This window comes from Pygocentrus nattereri, chromosome 8 (genome assembly GCF_015220715.1).
Source record: "Pygocentrus nattereri isolate fPygNat1 chromosome 8, fPygNat1.pri, whole genome shotgun sequence".
In the NCBI taxonomy this organism is placed as follows: Eukaryota; Metazoa; Chordata; class Actinopteri; order Characiformes; family Serrasalmidae; genus Pygocentrus; species Pygocentrus nattereri.
Window position 1 is genome coordinate 22397904 of NC_051218.1, and position 18140 is coordinate 22416043.

Consider the following 18140-nt stretch of genomic DNA (forward strand, 5'->3'; position numbering starts at 1 on the left):
CTCCGTGTGTGAAAAGATTTTGAAAGAAATGGCCAAACAGAGCTGTAGGAGAATAAAGCTGCAGTGTCAAAGAAAAGTTACAAGTCTGAAAGAAAAGTTACAAGTTTTAAAGTATCCAATGATGTTAGCACTTCCTCCATGTTCTCCGGTTTCCTCCCGCAGTCCAAAGACATGCAGTTAGGCCAACTGGACATGCTACATTGCCCCTAGGTGTGTGTGTGTGTGTGTGTGTGTGTGTGTGTGTGTGTGTGTGTGTGTGTGATTATGCATGTCTGTCTGTCTGTCCTGCGATGGACTGGCGACCTGTCCGAGGTGTATCGTGCCTTCCACCCGATGACCGCTGGGATAGGCTCCAGCAGCCCACACCACAAACCCAGGCTGTGACTTACAAAGTTAAGTAATTCTATGTAAATTAATTATTTGTGAGTTGAAATTCACATATTTTCTGATTTATTTACCATATGGCAGGCACAGACTTGATTGATTATGGAGTACAGCTGTTGTACAAACAATGGAAGGTTCCATTTATAGGCAGACTCTTTTAGGAGCCAACAGAGAATATCCTTTGATAGTCCTAGAGAAATGACTAGTCTTAAGACATAAAGCACATTGCTAGTTTGCTGAACAGTGAGACACATAGCGGAGAGATTTATTGGATAAGCATGGATTACTATTGGTCTCCATATCATGTGAATGAACCAGCAGTCCATCTGGAACATCGGATGCTCCTTGTTGAAACCAGGAGCAAAACCTCAGAATCAGAGAGGGAAAATGTGGTTATTATGTCATTAGGACAGCAGATCGGAACATTTTCTACAACCACTACGGCTCCATTTCACCCCAGTTCAATCTTCAGTCAGGCCAGATTCTCAAATTGCTGGTTCTCCTTTCTAAAAGCAAAACTATGTAGGAATTGGAAATAAAAGAATCATGTGAAGTCAAAAGAGCTCTTCATGATGTGGCAAAAGCACAGATGAACAAACTATATACTTGAGAACTAGGAGAAAACACTGTAGACCTACTATTATCTAGATTGCAAAGAATCATAAGTCATGGTAAAGTAAAGATGGGGTATGTTTGGAGAGAAAAAAGTAAGCCAAGAAAATCAGACTGTCATTTTGTGTCATGGAGAAACGATAGTATAACAGACCCCGAATTCAGGGTCTGATTACATTTCAAGAAGAGAATGCTTTCACAAAATGCTACATCTTCCCACTGATCTTTAATTTGCCTGCCACTTTTATACAGAAGCTTATTATGGTACATTTCTCATGCCCATTTTCTTATCCTTTTGGACTGTAATTACAATGCTTTTTTGAAGCACTCTAATTACCTGCTTTTAATGGTTCTAAATAGGAGGTTAATCACAGTGATTAATTCTCAAGCCTTTCAACCACTAATGCATGAAAAATGAATTAATTTAAATCCAATGCCTTCATCTACAGCAAATAAGTACTGGAATATAATGGAGAGATGAGTGTAAGATAAGAAGCAGGAGAGAAACAGAGCAGATAAGGAGAGAAAATAACAGTCCTTTCTCTAAATCCCAGTCATATTCCTTCACAAATTCACATACTGATATTGGCTGCCCTGAAGCTAATGTCTACTCATACAGCAGCCTTGTCTGAGTCAGACGAGGATAATCAACTGCTTGACAAATATATCATTTCAACATTCAAAAGTGACACTGAGAAGTGGTCTGTGGTCCCCACCTGCAGAACCACTCCTTTATTGAGTGTGTCGTGCTAATCGCTAATGATTTGCACCTGTTGTCTATTCCATTTGCACAACAGCAGTGAAATTGATTGTCAATCAGTGTTGCTTCCTAAGTGGACAGTTTGATTTCACAGAAGTTTGATTTACTTGGAGTTATATTGTGTTGTTTAAGTGTTCCCTTTATTTTTTTGAGCAGTGTATTTGAGGAATACAAAGAAAAGCACGTATTGCAGCTACATCATGGTGTATTTTGTGCTTTTTCCCACATATACACATCTGCTCGTAGAATTAAAATAGTGTTTTTTTCGTCATTTTGATGGCAAATATTCTTTCTGTATGTTTTCAAGACTTGTGCCTTCATAGATATGAGTGCTGCTATTTAGAATTCTCCTAACAACACAGTTTAAGACAATGCAAACGTATGCCTGTTTTTAATAGGTGGAGAAAAATAAACGCAAATTCATGCACTGCTAAGGCTGGCAACATGCAACAACTCTACAAGTGCAAAAATAAAATGCTAAGCACTAACTTTAAGTAAGCTTAAAAGTATTAATTCACTACAAGTGCAAAGTAAATCATGTCTGTCAAGGTGAAGCTAACTCAAACATGCTTTTAGTAAAGCTACAAAATAAACAATAATAATACTGAATAAACTTCACCTTGTGCTCTGTTTCTCTAGAACGTGTGAAACTGGGCTGGACCAGACCAGCTTTCTTTCATAAACATAGCTTTCTATACAAATGAGTGAATAGAGAGCTAACTATCAGGACATATATTTACCATGCACTGGTAAAAAGTTATGCTCTCAGACATGAATGCAGCATCTGTAAATGTAGAAATATTGATAAAGCCACCACTGTATTGATATTTGTAGCACCACAAGCTTCTACACGATATATTGCCTTCTTGTTAGTTTGAAAACAGCCCTAGTTGCCAGGTGGTAAAACTTTAGTGTATCAAGCAGAATAATCTTCAGTCATGTCTTGATGCGTCATCCTACCTCCAACACATATTAATAAGGGAGATAAATGTTTTATGCATTTTTCCATTCCCATGGTTAAAACTACATTAGGCCCATGTACTAGTACTAGTACTAGTCCCTGTTTGTCCAAAGCTCCTTATAATTAATGAATTCAGCTTCTTTAAACCACACAAATTGCTGGCACTGTTCAACTGCACAGACACAGCTTGCTTGATCTCCATAGAAAAGGACTCCCAACAGACTGAGATTCTCTGGAGCAGCCACACATGAGCCTTAGGTTACCATGCATCATGCCAAGCAACAGAGAGACAGATATAAGTCTCCCCAGTATTGGGCTTATCTTTGGGATGAGTTGAAATGGCATATGTGATCTATAACTAATCATCCCAAATCAATACCTGACCTCGTGATTAGTGCTTGTGTTGCTGGTACTCCCTATTTATAACCTACATTTCAGAGGAAAAGTTGGATAACAAGGTGTCTACCAACTTTTACTATTTACTTCAATATAGTGTAATTCAAAGGTCCAAAAGAGACCAGACATAAATCTGGGACAAAGATAAGCCTAAATTACACAATCGGGGCTGATTATCCTCCTTGGAGTTATCCTTACATACATCTAACCAGTTTCCCTAATCTTGACTGGGAAATTGCCCCTAAATGTCATAAATTGTAAACACAATCTAATCCTCTAATCACAAAACACACTGATCAATTCAGTTCAGTCCATGCACAACTACAGAATGCTAACATAAACAAAACAAATTGAATGAGAAAGAATGAGTAAGTGATAAAGATCATACATGTGAGTTTGTGAGAGGAACAATCTGCATGTCAGGCAGGCTGTCACAAAGAGTCTGAAAGTGCAGTGCATGTAGGAAAGCAAGCATCTGTGGTCACACTGTAGCATCACTGACCTTTGACTGGACACACTGGGTGAGAGCGGATGCTTCTAGAACAAGAGTGGCATCTCTATCCAATTAGCTGAGCTCCACAGCCCTGCAGCCTCTATTTGAATCAGCATGTTCTGCTCCACCAGTCAACCAGCACATGCCACAAACTAAATCAAAACTGTCAGTCACTGCAGTTCTGAGGCAGACGGAGACTGAAAACCTGTTGGGTTTGGCAACTATATACAAACCACCATATGACATCTAGCTAACTCTATATAAACTGTCTCAGTACATAGCACTCCTAGGAGTCTTAGTTATAAGTTTAACAAAAGTAGAATAATTGTAAGTTATAATGATAAGTTCTGTATTAAATGTAGACTGTGAACTGTAATTCAATCATACTTGCATTCGTAAATAGAACAGGAGATGTGTTATTATGATTTACATTAGTTTACATTTACATCAGGCTATTGCTGCTTTGCATGCTTTATATTTTTACAATGTTTTGTCATTTCTTGACAACAAAACAATGTAATAAAAGTAAGAATTATGCAACTGTAAAGGTTAAAGCAAGGACTATAGTTGTAAAGACTTACCGGGTAAGATGGCTAAGATGTTAAATACAATTTACTAAAGGAAATCTTCAAGTAGGAAAATATTAGGGGAGGGAGAGAGAGTGAAAAAAAAACAAGGGGAGTAAATATTATTGCTGAGCAAGTTCTTGCTATCCAAGGCAACTCCTGATGTAATAACAATGGGGAGGTACTATGCCCCCACCTTTCTCTCTCTCTCTCTCTCTCTCTCTCTCTCTCTCTCTATGTCCCTCCCCTCCACCCCCTACTTGTGCCCTCGGTTTAGAAATGGAATGCTCCAATTGGCTGCTGGTTTGATAGTGTTGCTGAGAATAACCACCAACCAGTGGTAGGGTGCCCCTTCACACAGTTACCACAGCAACCCCTCAAATGCAGTGCAGGCACCATGTGGAAACAGCAGTTTGGAGACAACCACAGAACAGGAAAACAAGGCAAACCACATGAACGCAACTAACAAAGCTATAGTACAAGTGTTTGCAAAGCCCCAACTGTGTAATTCAGCTGTGTCCAATTTAAGGTGGACAACCTGTTACTGATGTGTAACTTCATGGTAAGAGGCCCTAATACAACACAAAATTAGAACAGCTTAGCTCATTCAGAGTTGGTCTCTAAGTTTAAAAAATATTGGTGTGAATAATTCACTGACATTTATAGGAGTGTAAGATAACATTGATACACTTGAGTATCACAGTATTATGTTTTGTGATACCGTATCATTTCTCAAAAACACTGTACTGATCTACATGCAAAGATTTGTGGAAGACCGTAGTTCATTTTTAATTGTGTTTAAAACCCCAACCACTACATGCAAGTGTTGTAATCTGCTCATTCTAAGAGATTTTGGGCTTATTTTTCTGTATAGTCGTACAGTTATTATTAAAGCATAGTTGCTCTCTGACCCTGTTTCTCTTCACTATACCTGTCTACTAAAGCGAAACTACTAGTTTGTCCATTCTCTCCTGCTCATGGTCCATCGATGATGAAGCTTTTTTTTTTTTTGAAGCTAGATCACTAACAATTCTATGGACTAAGTGGATGAATACAAGAGTTTTTTCCCATACAATATTTGAGATGGCCAGTCAAAGGCCCAGGAGAATATGTCATTTTTTTAAAAAGATTTCAAAATTGTATAATTGATATAATTACTTGGCCTGGTTATTCATTCATTCATTCATTCATTTATCCATTGCTCATTTTTTGTCAGCCAGGTGGTTTTGTTCATCTTTTTACAGTTAAGATTAAGATTTAGTCCCACAACGGGGAAATTTCACCTCTGCATTTAACCCATCCGTGAAGTGAACCACCACATACACACTAGTGAGCACACACACACTAGGGGGCAGTGAGCACACTTGCCCGGAGCGGTGGGCAGCCCAATCCGCAGCACCCGGGGAGCAGTTAGGGGTTAGGTGTCTTGCTCAAGGACACCTCAGTCATGTACTGTCGGCTCTGGGGATCGAACCGGCGACCTTCCGGTCACGAGGCTGGATCCCTAACCTCCAGCCCATGACTGCCCCATCTTTGTTCCAAAGGCACAAAAAATTGTGCTATGATGTTGGAAGCTGCAGTGATTGTGATAAGTGCAAATGGTCTTCCTGTTCTGACTGCATAAAAATAAACATTTTTTCTTGTACTCAGATTTTATGCATATCGTGAAGTTTTTTTAATACTATGATGATTTTACTAAAAATGGATTAAAAAAACACAATATATCCCAACATATTAAATCCTACACAATATACTACAACCCCAATTCCAATAAAGTTGGGACGTTGTGTAAAACATAAAAAAAAAAACAGAATACAATGATTTGCAAATCCTTTTCAACCTATATTCAATTGAATAGACTACAAAGACAAGATATTTAATGTTCAAACAGATAAACTTTATTGTTTTTTGCAAATATTCACTCATTTTGAATTTGATGCCTGCACTAGGAAGCCATGCTGTTGTAACACTTGCAGAATGTGGCTTGGCATTGTCTTGCTGAAATAAGCAGTGATGTCCCTGAAAAAGATGGCAGCAAATGTTGGATGGCAGCATATGTTGCTCCAAAACCTGTATGTACCTTTCAGCATTAATGGTGCCTTCACAGATGTGTCAGTGACCCATGCCATGGGCACTAACACACCCCCACACCATCAGAGATGCTGGCTTTTGAACTTTGCACTGATAACAATCCAGACAGTCCTTTTCCTCTTTGGCCCGGAGGACACGACATCCATGATTTCCAAAAACAATTTGAAATGTGGACTCGTCAGACCACAGGACACTTTTCCACTTTGTGTCAGTCCATCTCAGATGAGCTCAGGCCCAGAGAAGCTGGCAGCATTACTGGGTGTTGTTGATATATGGCTTTCGCTTTGCATGGCAGAGTTTTAACTTGCACTTGTAGATGGAGTGACGAACTGCGTTCACTGACAATGGTTTTCTGAAGTGTTCCTGAGCCCATGTGGGAATATCCGTTACAGAATGATGTCGATTTTTAATGCAGTGCCACCTGAGGGATCGAAGGTCACAGGCATTCAATGTTGGTTTTCTGCCTTGCCGCTTACTTGCAGAGATTTCTCCAGATTCTCTGAATCCTTTGATGATATTATGGACTGTAGATGATGAAATCCCTAAATTTCTTGCAATTGCATGTTGAGAAACGTTGTTCTTAAACTGTTGGACTATTTGCTCATGCAGTTGTTCACAAAGTGGTGAACCTCGCCCCACCCTTGCTTGTTAAAGACTGAGCCTTTCAGGGATGCTCCCTTTATACCCAATCATGACACTCACCTGTTACTGTCACAATTTACCCATTCACCTGTGGAATGTTCCAAATGTTTTTTGAGCATTCCTCAACTTTCCCAGTCTTTTGTTCCCCCTGTCCCAACTTCTTTGGAACATGTTGCAGGCATCAAATTCAAAATGAGTGAATATTTGCAAAAAACAATAAAGTTTATCTGTTTGAACATTAAATATCTTGTCTTTGTAGTGTATTCAATTGAATATAGGTTAAAAAGGATTTGCAAATCATTGTATTCTGTTCCAACTTCATTGGAATTGGGGTTGTAAATACATAACATGCAACATGTTTGGGTACCAGAGTTTTACCTATATAAACTTGTGTTGCTGCAAAAATAGAGAAAGTTACCAGACATCGCTGAGATCATGGAGTGTCACTCAGCCTGAGTTTGTATGATGCAAGACTAGATAAACTTATTTTGCAATAGGTCTCTGCTTCAGACAGCCTGGGAGACAGATGCAAACAAACACTCCCAAAAGGTCCCAAGAGCACAGCCAGAATCCTTCAAACATCCAGTTCACTGCTACCCTCTAAATAGAAACAGCTATTAGGTTGAAAATAAGGTATTTTAAAATATGGCACTGTGCTCCAAGGAACTGTCCCATCGTCTAAATTAAGAGCTAAATAGTAGAATCTGCCAGCAAAGCCATTTTTCCTTCTATTGCATGAGCCAAAAAAACTTTAACCACTAAAAGGTACTGCAGCAATTAACTGATCTCCTTACTTTACACATTATTTTGCAAATGTCAGAGACCACCCTTAATTTAATCTCCAGTCAAAAGCCATTAAGTTCATTTTTTAGCTTCAGGAAGAAAAATACACAGACACTTCAACAGCTAAACATATTTTCTTTTTTTCAGAATTTAGTGTGTCAACTCCTTGCCCTTATCACATAGCCATGCAGAGATATTTTTCAATGCTTCTAGTAAACACCTTCAGAGTTCAGTAGGAGTTGGTTACATTTTCTGGTTCTAAGAATCCAATTAAATATTGAATAAACACACTCAATGATGTGAGGGTTTGGGCTCTTGGACAGCCCCAAATAGTTCTGAGAACACCAGTAGCTTCTGTGGCTAATTTGCAAATTTTCTTCTTTTCTCATTGATTTAATTAATTTCCTGTTCACATTAATGATTCAGTAATGAGCTACGTGTCCTTTCAGACACAAAGCATTGTCCTTTCACAGTGAAAGGATTGATGGTAACAGCTGTGAAATTTTTCTGAAGAAAGAGTGGAGCTTTAAGTAGTGTTTTATCTGTAACACTCAGACAGGGTTGTCAGATGCACATGCAGAGAGTCTTTAATAAACAAAGTCTCTAGATCAGAAACAGCTAATTAACAGGCAAAGAGACCAAGAAAAAGCAGGAATAACCAAAACACAGTGAAGGTAGCTCGGTAGTGACATGGAGAGTAGCAATACCTCACAAGGAGGCAGAGTGAGAGTCCGGGTTATAAAGGGTGCTGATGAGTGGATTGTAGGCAGGTGTGTGTGTTTGGAGGAGTCAGCCTCTCAATACTCCGGAGAAGCTGATCTCTGGATGGAGGAACGGCCAGTAGGCGTGACATTATCTAATTGGGACAATTTTGGCAGGTCTAGCAGGTCTTACACAGGAGTTGTTGGGAATCTCATTTTCTGTATATCTTTTCATAATTTTTTAACTCCAGTTTTGGAAGAAGCTCCTGTTTTTTAAACTTATTTTCCTTTGATTTTCTCCTTCCTTACATAACTAGATTATCTTATATCTACTCAAAAATGAAAAACTTGTATTTAATTGCCATTTTGAAATTAACCCCTTAAATGGCCATGGCACACTGGCAGGCCCAAAGTTTTATTACACACTTCTATAACCTAAGTCAGCTCAGCCAGTTTGCACTGAAGTCGTTGCTGAATAATAAGCCTTATTATGTAATAAGCCTTAAATTATCTGATTTTTAAATATAATACAACATAAAATAATATCACCAATGTAATATAATATCCTTCATACCCAAAATGGTTTGAAACTTTATTAAAGATGAAAAAAGAAGATAAGTAATTCTGAGGAATTTATATCGATCCTTTCATCATGAAACATTTACAAAATGTAAAAGAATAAGTAAATGTTCCAAATGTTCAAATGAAATGAAGTTAGAAGGTTTTATTTGCGGGCAAAGAGCAGGCTTAGTGTATTAGTAAAATACATGAACTAGAAGGCCTTACCTTGACAAGTGAAGCACTTCACATGGAAGTGGATGCTTTGCACTCGTACAACCTCCCCTTTACACAGTTCTCTGCAGCGGAAGCAGTAGATTGGTCCAGAGCTTCGATCGTTGCCAGAGGAGCTGTGCTGATAAGGTACTGCTGGGAACAAGAGAGACGGCCATCTAAGAAACATTAAGCAGTAATTAAGGGTAAATAACCATAGTGACTGGGTGAAAAAGGAACTACTTGTGTTGTTGTCACCTTATGACATACACAGTGTGTGACACATGGAGCTTGAGGCAAGAGCCTGCAATCTAAACCTTTAGTGTCTCTGCCTCTTTCCCTCTCTCTGCTGACTATATTGATGGTTGAGAGTTCTGTACTAATCTCTATCCTATTAAAGATGCATCAGACTCACTCAAACATTCTGCCAGCAAGTGAATCAATCACTGTGAAACCACTGCAGAAAGTGTTTTTCCACTCTTAATTTTAAATGGATTTAACTGGGTAATTATCTGAAAAAGTGAGGGCATGCAGTACAAACATTTTCAAACGATTCTAAGGAGGAAGTCATTGTAGGGTCCAAAGAAAATGTCTCTATCGTGCCACAATCACTTGTGACCTGGTGTTTTACTCAATATAGAAAAGTGACCATCCTTACCTAAACTCTATGTTCTAGTTTAAACTCCAGAAAAGATTCCCATCAATTATCCCAAAGGTTTAAATGTGTGCTTTGGGCACACCGGTAATTTTCTCTGGCACTTCTGCAGACTTCAAGGAGCCTTATTCTTTTAATATGAGCCTCATTGTTACAGCTACAATGCTGGCAACACCAGAACCACTGTACCCACTAAAAAGCTCACTTAAACAACGTTTTCACAGCATCCTGAAAGAAAGCCAGAAAAAACAAAAAGTGTGTCTGGGCTTAAAAATTGTGTGTACAAACATCTTAATAAGAGTTTTGTGGTTTGAATGAGAGAAACATAAACAACTAAAGTGTTGGCTTGAAGGATACTGATATGATAAAATGAAGTGGGAAATTGGCTTGCTGGGTCCGATTTTTCATGCCTTCTTCTCTGTCTTATTTAGTCCCCTTTACTCTATCACAGGTGGCGAAGGCACAATATTTGTCCAAAAGTAACCACATGTCCTTTTATGATTAGTGAATTCAACTACATTAAGCTGCAACTATTGCTCACACTGGTGTTTTTGCAGGCACACAGCTTGTATAATCTCTACAAGTAAAGCAGGTCAGTTTAAGACTACCATGTACATTCTCAAGTGTCTGTGACAACGATATAAAGTTGCTTAGCATTCTTGAAATCCCTACACTCCAATCTAAGAACTGAAGAGTGCCGTCCAGTCCACAATTCCTCCTTCAGAGCTGTCACTGAAACAACCCATGTCTTGTGCTCAACAAATCATTTTACAAATTTTCAAGTCTTCTGGAAAACACTGTTCCATTGACTTCTCATCCTTCCAAAGCCAAAGTACAATGACCCATTAACATGGCTATTCTCCCACAGGCTCATGCTCACACTGGCAATATTGTAAGCATTTATTCCTCTGGCGAATCTGCTCCTGACCTGGACACCTGCCCACATTGTTTTCTGAATTATGTGTGCGGCCTGTCACCTATGTGTAAAAGGCTTTGGCTCTCAGTTACGCACAAACAGAATGTACATGCAAGAGAGGGTGCAGATAAAAGTCAGTATGTTCTACATCTCTCTGAGCACAAACAAACCATGTACTCAGACAGACAGGCTAGGTTTCAAACTGTACATTTTTGCAACATAAACAAAAATGTGGATGTGACTACTGAACAGCCTCTTTCAAGCCTCTTCAAATAACTGACTTTTTCATTGATTAACAGAGACCGATAAACATTTAACAATCTCTAAGATTTAACTGCTCAGATAAATAAGTGTGGCATATAAAATACAGTTTTATAGACATCATTCTTCTGTCATTGCCAAGTGCAAGTGTGCAGGATGTGTGTGCAGGGCCTCTGGCTGAGAGGTTGTGTAATCCCTGATAACCAACAGAGGATACATTCTCCCACTGTTCCCTCATAGCTGCACTATTACACCCAAAGAAACAATGAATGCATTTCTGGATATGTGTAAGAGAGAGAGAGAGAGAGAGAGAGAGAGAGAGAGAGAGAGAGAGAGAGAGAGAGAGAGAGATTCAGGATTAAGGTTTTTAATCCCACAAGGCACCTAAATGAGTTTTCCCCAAATTCCCAAGCAGACTTCTTTCATTCATAAACCAGTGAAAGCTACTGCATAACACTTAGCAGAAGAACTCAACAAGGAGAGATACATTTGCATAAGGTTTGAATAGGAAAATGTCCTATTCAAACTACCTATAATGAACATACATAGAGCTTCACAGTGACACATTAACAAAACACACTAATTTAATAATTTAAAAAATTAGCTGGATCTACATCAAGCCCTTATCATAACTTATAATGTTTGCAAACAGAATAACGGAAGAGTGCACACAGTTTAGGTCAGTTTGCTTCTGACTTTCTGGCAATGAAGAGCAATATTTAGCGCAGAGCCAGTGACATCCGGCTCAAGGTGTAAGGTGATAACCACTGGGCCTAAGGGGCTGAGGCTATTTCTGCCATGGGCTGAGAAGCCTCCAAAGGGATTACAGTCACAGAGGATTGTATGAGAGTGGAGATGACAAGGCTGCTTCATAGCCAAAGAGGAGAGAGTGAGGTGTAAACAAGAGTGGCTGAACAGAGCCCACCTATATGGCTAAAATAAAATGGAAAAAATGGCCTGAAATGAGTGTTTCTTGGTTCTTATTTTTATTAAGACTTAAGTTCACTGAGTACCAACAAATACATTAAAATGTGAGCTAAGGTGGGCTTTAAGTAGTCAATCTTGAGTAGAATTCTGAACCAGGAAATGTAGAATAGATAATAAAAAGAAAAGGTTGAGCTGTTTAGTTGGTGTGTTAGAGCAGAAAAGAAATCACCAAACTGTACTGGACACCAGACCTCCAGGACCAGAACTTACAGTTGGACCTGCTACAGTCCAAAAGGCATTTAGAATGACATTAGAACTATAAACTCTAGCTCCCTTATTTTAAGTGCACCATCCCTCAGTCTATTGAAGAACTTATCTATTCTGAGTCAGGCCCTGAGTATTCACTTTGCTGCCAGTACCTACAGAGAACCCTTCCAGAGGTGATATATGCTTATACTTACATCAGAGCCTGTGTTGCTGTGGTGACAAGAGCCAAACTGGCCCTGCTGTCTCAACAATCGCTCAAACCAACGAAATTCAAGGTCAGATCAAATAAGATGTGACCTGTTAGCCCTCAAGGACTCTGGCCAGCCTTCGGCCCACACTCAGGATTATTAATGGTTTGGTATTTCAGCTGATAAGGTTTGAGACACATGTTTGATGGGATGATTCACTACAAAGCTATTGACAGATGATCTTTACTCTCCAGTCACAATCAGGCATGGCTGAAGATGTACATGACTACATCAAACTCTTAGCACAAGCTCTTCTCCACAGGAGACTCTTTGTTCATAGCCTATGAATGCGACTGGCTCTTTGTCATATAAAGACCCTTCTGAGTCGTGATCCTGTGGGTGCCATATGGAGTGTGTATTATGAAACTAGGATTAGACAAGTGCTCTAGTTCTGCTCCACGTATATACTGTAAGCACAAATTAGCCTGTCTTTATAAGCGATGTGTTCTATGCCCATGGGATCTCACAGGAGGAACAGCATATTCCCCAAGCAAGCAGAAGCATTGTTAAGCTTCAGTACACATTTTTGTATCAGAAAAACTGATTCAAGCATTTTCCAATGAGCTGGAAGACTCAGTGCTCGTATGATATATCTAACTGACCAATTTAAGTTTCTATCTGGCTTAACAAGAGACATGGTCCTTCTTATATAAAAACAGAGAGAAACAATAAAAGAAATAAATAACGCTGCTCATTACAGAGCCATAAAATGCAGTCTGGCATTTTTATAAGTAGAAAACAATGTAGCACGCAATGTTAATAGGCAAAAGTGCTCTCAAGGAGCATATTTTACTTGTATCAAACTGAAAGTAAACACCTGCTACTTTAAATTCACAATCCCCATGGGACATAATAATCAGACTAAAAGAAGGGGAAAAAAACAATCACAACAACCTTAAGGCTTCATCAGATGGCACTGTCACTGCCCACCCAATCTTGTCCAAAAGAAATAGCTCCATGCATGTCCTGTATATACTAAAGAGGGGAATTTCAGGGGGAAGTGGATATAATTTCATGTGTGTCTTGGAGCAGCTCCTTTGTAGAGTAGGCACTATATTTACAATGGATCTGCAGAAGACAACGTGGTGACAGGTGTTATTGCGCCAACATGCTTCTCCCTCTCTCTTTTGTTCATAGCACTGCTAAATCACAACGGTGGGCTGCAGGGAAGATGAATGGGTGCTAGAGCTGGTCTGCACTGCTCTCCAGATGTCCCCAGTGCCACAGTGAGTCTGTGTCTCCTCAAACTGACTCAACAGCAAAAGGCAGTTTTGGGCCTTATCAGATAGGACTGTTTACTGTATGAAAACTCCAGTGTAATATTGTCCTTTATATATAATATATAATATACAGCTACACTGAACTGCATTACGCTGTACCAGAACATCTAAAGGGAATATGTGCAATCATGTGGTCTCATTTCATTAGTAGAGATGATCTTAAGCAGAAATGATGGACTGTGATGGAGTGGGCATTATATTAAATGAAATTTATTAATTGTAGGCCTCATTAATTGTGAAGGTCAAAACAGCCATTTTAATTTGAATAACCATGAAGTCCAACTAGAGGTCAAAGAAAAGTGCTAATACATAGAAGACGAATAGGCTAAGCATCAAACTGATGTTCTTTTTTAACCTGTTATCACACCTATGGCTGCCTGACTGAAATGCCTACAGTGAGTACTGGCTGTCACTCTCTTGGATTTAACACTTGCCAAATATGCCATGACAAATCAGCAGTGTTCGTTTTCTAACATGACAATGTTTCAGGCTTACATTTCTTGGCTGCACCAAGTATGGCCCTGTTCCCTGCTCCCTCCATAAACATCACAGTGTCATTGATGTACAAGGCCAAAAATGCAATCACTAAATGCTGTATACAGCTGTTCTCTATTGGACCGAGACAGGTCTAGAAAGCTCAGGTACAAGGGAGCACAGTGGACTGTGCATGAGCTGAGTGGCAAGTGCTGACCCACTTGAACTGTCTGAGAAGCTACTGAGTATGAGAAGTTACCGCACAAAAGAGGGAAGAAGCCTTATTAGGCCACAGTGGTGAAACATGACAAAATTTGTGTGATTTTATTCAAACTAGTTTGGAATTCCACCAATTTCACCAACTGCCTGTGTGAACATTCACTGGTGTAAATAAACCACATGCATTCCTAAGATTTGATACTACAAGCTGCTACATCTCAGTCTACCAAAGACATTTCCATTTCTAGTCAACATTTTATGTGCAGCTATGAAATCATGGTATCACCACAAAACACCTCTACCACCTTTCCCTTGTGCAAACAACTCTATCTGTCAATGGTAAAGACAGAAAAACGAAAGAGGCAGAAAAGAGAAATTCTCTGCTCAGCTGTTCTCGCAGTGGTGCAGAAAATAGGAGGTAGCTGATTTGGCACTGACCATAAGAAATGGAGAGAGCAGTAAATGAAGAAAGACAAAATGACCTCAGTGTAATTGCACTGTGTTTCTGTTGCCTCCAGGCATTCGTGACCAATGTAGTGTAAAGTATTGCAGCAGAGCAGACAGCAGCTCCACTGAAATGCCATGCGGCTACCTGGCTGAGCGGCAGGTAAGTTTGAGACCTCATGTCATCCGCATAATTGGGTAAAGACTGCCTGCTGCTGTGGCGGATGGGGCTAATTTAGAGTGGCTGCAACATAGGAGCACTACTTTCTTAAGAAAAGATATCATAAAAACAATAGAAAATAGAATCTTGCAGAAACACATGATGACATATTACAGTATAATTGAGTGGTCATTTCTAAATGTTTAATTTGTATTTTCAGGTCCATCTTCAGCTTGATTGGCTCCCTGTGAAGCCCTTGTGTTGTTTTATTATTCCATTAGCCATGCAATATGTTCCGCAAGGGGGTGAACAAAGCAATCCTAGCCTCTCCTGGTCCGGGTAGAACTGTTCGTTTATTGGAATATTCTATGCTAGCCTTTTTGCCACAAACCACAGCACAGACACATGTACCTTTTGCCATCTGTCTGAAGCTGAGGACACTGGGCTATCCATACGGCTGCAGACCGGTGACAGCCACAGCTCCAGCTGAGAGGTGAATGCCTTTGAGAGAGTGAATATGGCAGGTTTGCGCAAATCTGGTGCACTTTATTCGGACAGTGGCACGCATTTGTGTGAATGTGACAGCCCCACACACGTGGGCATGTCCAGGCCATGCCCTCATCAGCTGAGAATGGAATTCAGCAGCTTAACATAGGAATGTTAGACATTTGATGTGAAAGCAGCCAAGGTAGCAGGGAGAAAACAGGGGAATGAATAGCATCATTCAGTAAAATTACAGATGTGAGGTCATTTCCTTATTGATTCTGCCGCAGCCTTTCCAACAAGAGAGTGCGCTTTTTGAGGCAGTGCGGAAAGAATTTCCGAACAAAATACTGATTATCAGATAAAGCGAAAGTGCCCTTGCCTTTGGGCAAGTGACAACATCAGCTGACTGAAGCACATGAACCAATCTTTGGAGAGTAGGTCACTAAAGATTACTTGATTGTGCATGCTCGCTCTCTCTCTCTCTCTCTCTCTCTCTCTCTCTCTCTCTCTCTGTGTGTGTGTGTGTGTGTGTGTAAAATCATTACTGCCAATGCAGAAGTCAATGCATATAACGTGACAGCACTAAAATCAAGCTGAACAAGATGATTAAGCAGCAGCTATCCTTGAGAATTCATATAGATATCATACTACAGCTTGGCAATATGGCACAGATGTAGAATCATGATGATTCCAAAACTACACGATACGATTCATGATAAGTCATAATACTTGTTTTGGAACAAAATAGGGCCACAATTTAGAAAAAAATACTATCAAACACTTTGACTGTTTGATAAATTCAGTCATTTATAGTCAATATTTGATATACTAAGCAGCACTAAATCCAGTTAGTCAAGACTAATAATGTCTGCTTAAATCAAACTGCCCCAACTGCCATATTGCCCAGCCCTTTATCACAGTAAAGCAGTGACTAATGTCAGCCTCACAAACTGACATAAGTATTCATTTGATTACATTTGATACGCCATGATCTACATAGAGTTTATCAAAAATACACTGTGTTTAGGCAAAGCTCTGACCAAAGGTGAAATTCATAAAAACCTCAATGTGCACACAGTTGCCAGTTATACTCATAAAGTATACGTGCTGAGAAGTTATTCTGTTGCCCAAAACTAAAATGGCAAAGAAATGCGAAGCCACATCTAAAAAGTACAGGCAGGCTGAGTGAGCGCGGTCTTCTTCAATATCGAAAAGGAAGGTCAAAACCGTGGAAGACTCAGAACGTGAGCCTCTTCGTTTTTATAGGCGAGACGAGTTTAAAGGACACTTTTCATCGCTTATTTTGCATCATCTTACAGTCTGCTTCTGTCGTATTCATTAAAGTTAACGGCCCCAGCACAGCCTCACCTCAGGTGAAAGGAAAGCGTTTACTCACCGCTCGCGCTCATGATGCTGAGAGAATTAGCCTACATCCGAGAGAACCTGGAGCCAGCGTTGTTTCAGCAGAATTGTCCTTGCGGATGGAACTTGGAAAAGCACCTCAAGTGATGTGAATCACTCAAATCAGTATCAGTAGAAATAAAAATCCCCTCAGCAAAGCTGGCACTGCCAAAAGCCGTGGACTCGGTGTGGAGACGGCGGGGTGTTCCCGCTCACTGAGGCGATTACCAGCGCTGCGCCTCGTGTGACAGTGTCAGCTGAACGTGCGCTCAATAAAGGGCCGCGTTTTAAGGTGCAGTGTTACCTAGTCACATTCCGTGCTTTAGTGGATGTGCCTCCCTCAGGGGAGAGACTGCTGAGAGACCCCAGCCGGTGCCCACAGTGGCCGAGGCTTTACACTGACAGAGCGGCGACCGGAGAAGTGACGTCACGCAGCGAAGTGGCAACCGAGAGAGCGCCGAGCAGCGAGTTTCCTCGGGTCAACGGCAGAAGGAAAGCAGACGAGTACAGAGGGCTGGGTTTTTCACTGCCTCACTCACTACAACGGGCTTAGCTATCAACCAGGCGTGCAGCGCCCCCTGTTGCCCTGTCCGGAACAAACACATGCAGCCTAAAATCCCAGCTAAAGAGGGTTTGTTTATATACTTAACAACTTATTTAGGTGGACAACTGCCGTTTGTTTATTGATTCATTAATTTATTTATTTAAAAGTTGGGCCCCTGTCATTTATTTGTTTATTTATTTTAGGTAGTCAGTAAGTTAGAAGGAACCCTTCTGCGACTGTTATGTCCCAGTGACCATTTGATTTGACATTTGATTTGGCAACAGAGAATGACCCTAATCCCACACTCGCACCGAAAGTAAGAGTGTATTGTAGATTTATGTAGGACTAACCCTATACCTACCTCCAAATCACATTTATTCACATTTATTATATGCAGTAATGTACAGCAACATGTTTACTGTTTTTAGCAAGTTACGTCTCTTTGGGGCCAACAATCAGATTTTATTTTTGTTTTACACTACTGTAATCCAATATCAACAACATGGTATAATTGTCTTTCAGTGAAATTAAGGACTTCATTGTTTAGACTAAAAACAAATTTGTTCCCAAATAGGTCAATCTTTGGATTATGTTTTTTTATGACAATTTATAGGAAAAGTATGGATAGATTAGCTTGTAGTATTTTGTCTGATTCATTAATGTCAAGATACATCAAGACTTAATAGGTTTAGTAACTC

At 39.9% G+C, this 18140-nt stretch overlaps 1 protein-coding gene across 10 annotated transcripts in view; it reads right to left on the reverse strand.

Moving 5' to 3' along the window:
* The window catches only part of ablim3 (actin binding LIM protein family, member 3), a 108467-nt gene extending 91057 nt beyond the window's left edge, over positions 1 to 17410 (reverse strand). For 5 of the 10 annotated variants that reach the window (XM_017698386.2, XM_037540593.1, XM_037540592.1 and 2 more), the window contains exons 1-2: positions 16894 to 17410; positions 9176 to 9316 (exon numbers count right to left, since the gene is read on the reverse strand). In XM_017698386.2, coding sequence (XP_017553875.1) covers positions 9176 to 9316; positions 16894 to 16906 — 154 coding nt within the window. In that variant the 5' untranslated portion in view covers positions 16907 to 17410. The remainder of the gene's footprint in view (positions 1 to 9175; positions 9317 to 16893) is intronic. The other 5 variants (XM_017698389.2, XM_017698387.2, XM_017698385.2 and 2 more) reach the window with 2 other exon arrangements.
* Positions 17411 to 18140: the final 730 nt, after the last annotated feature.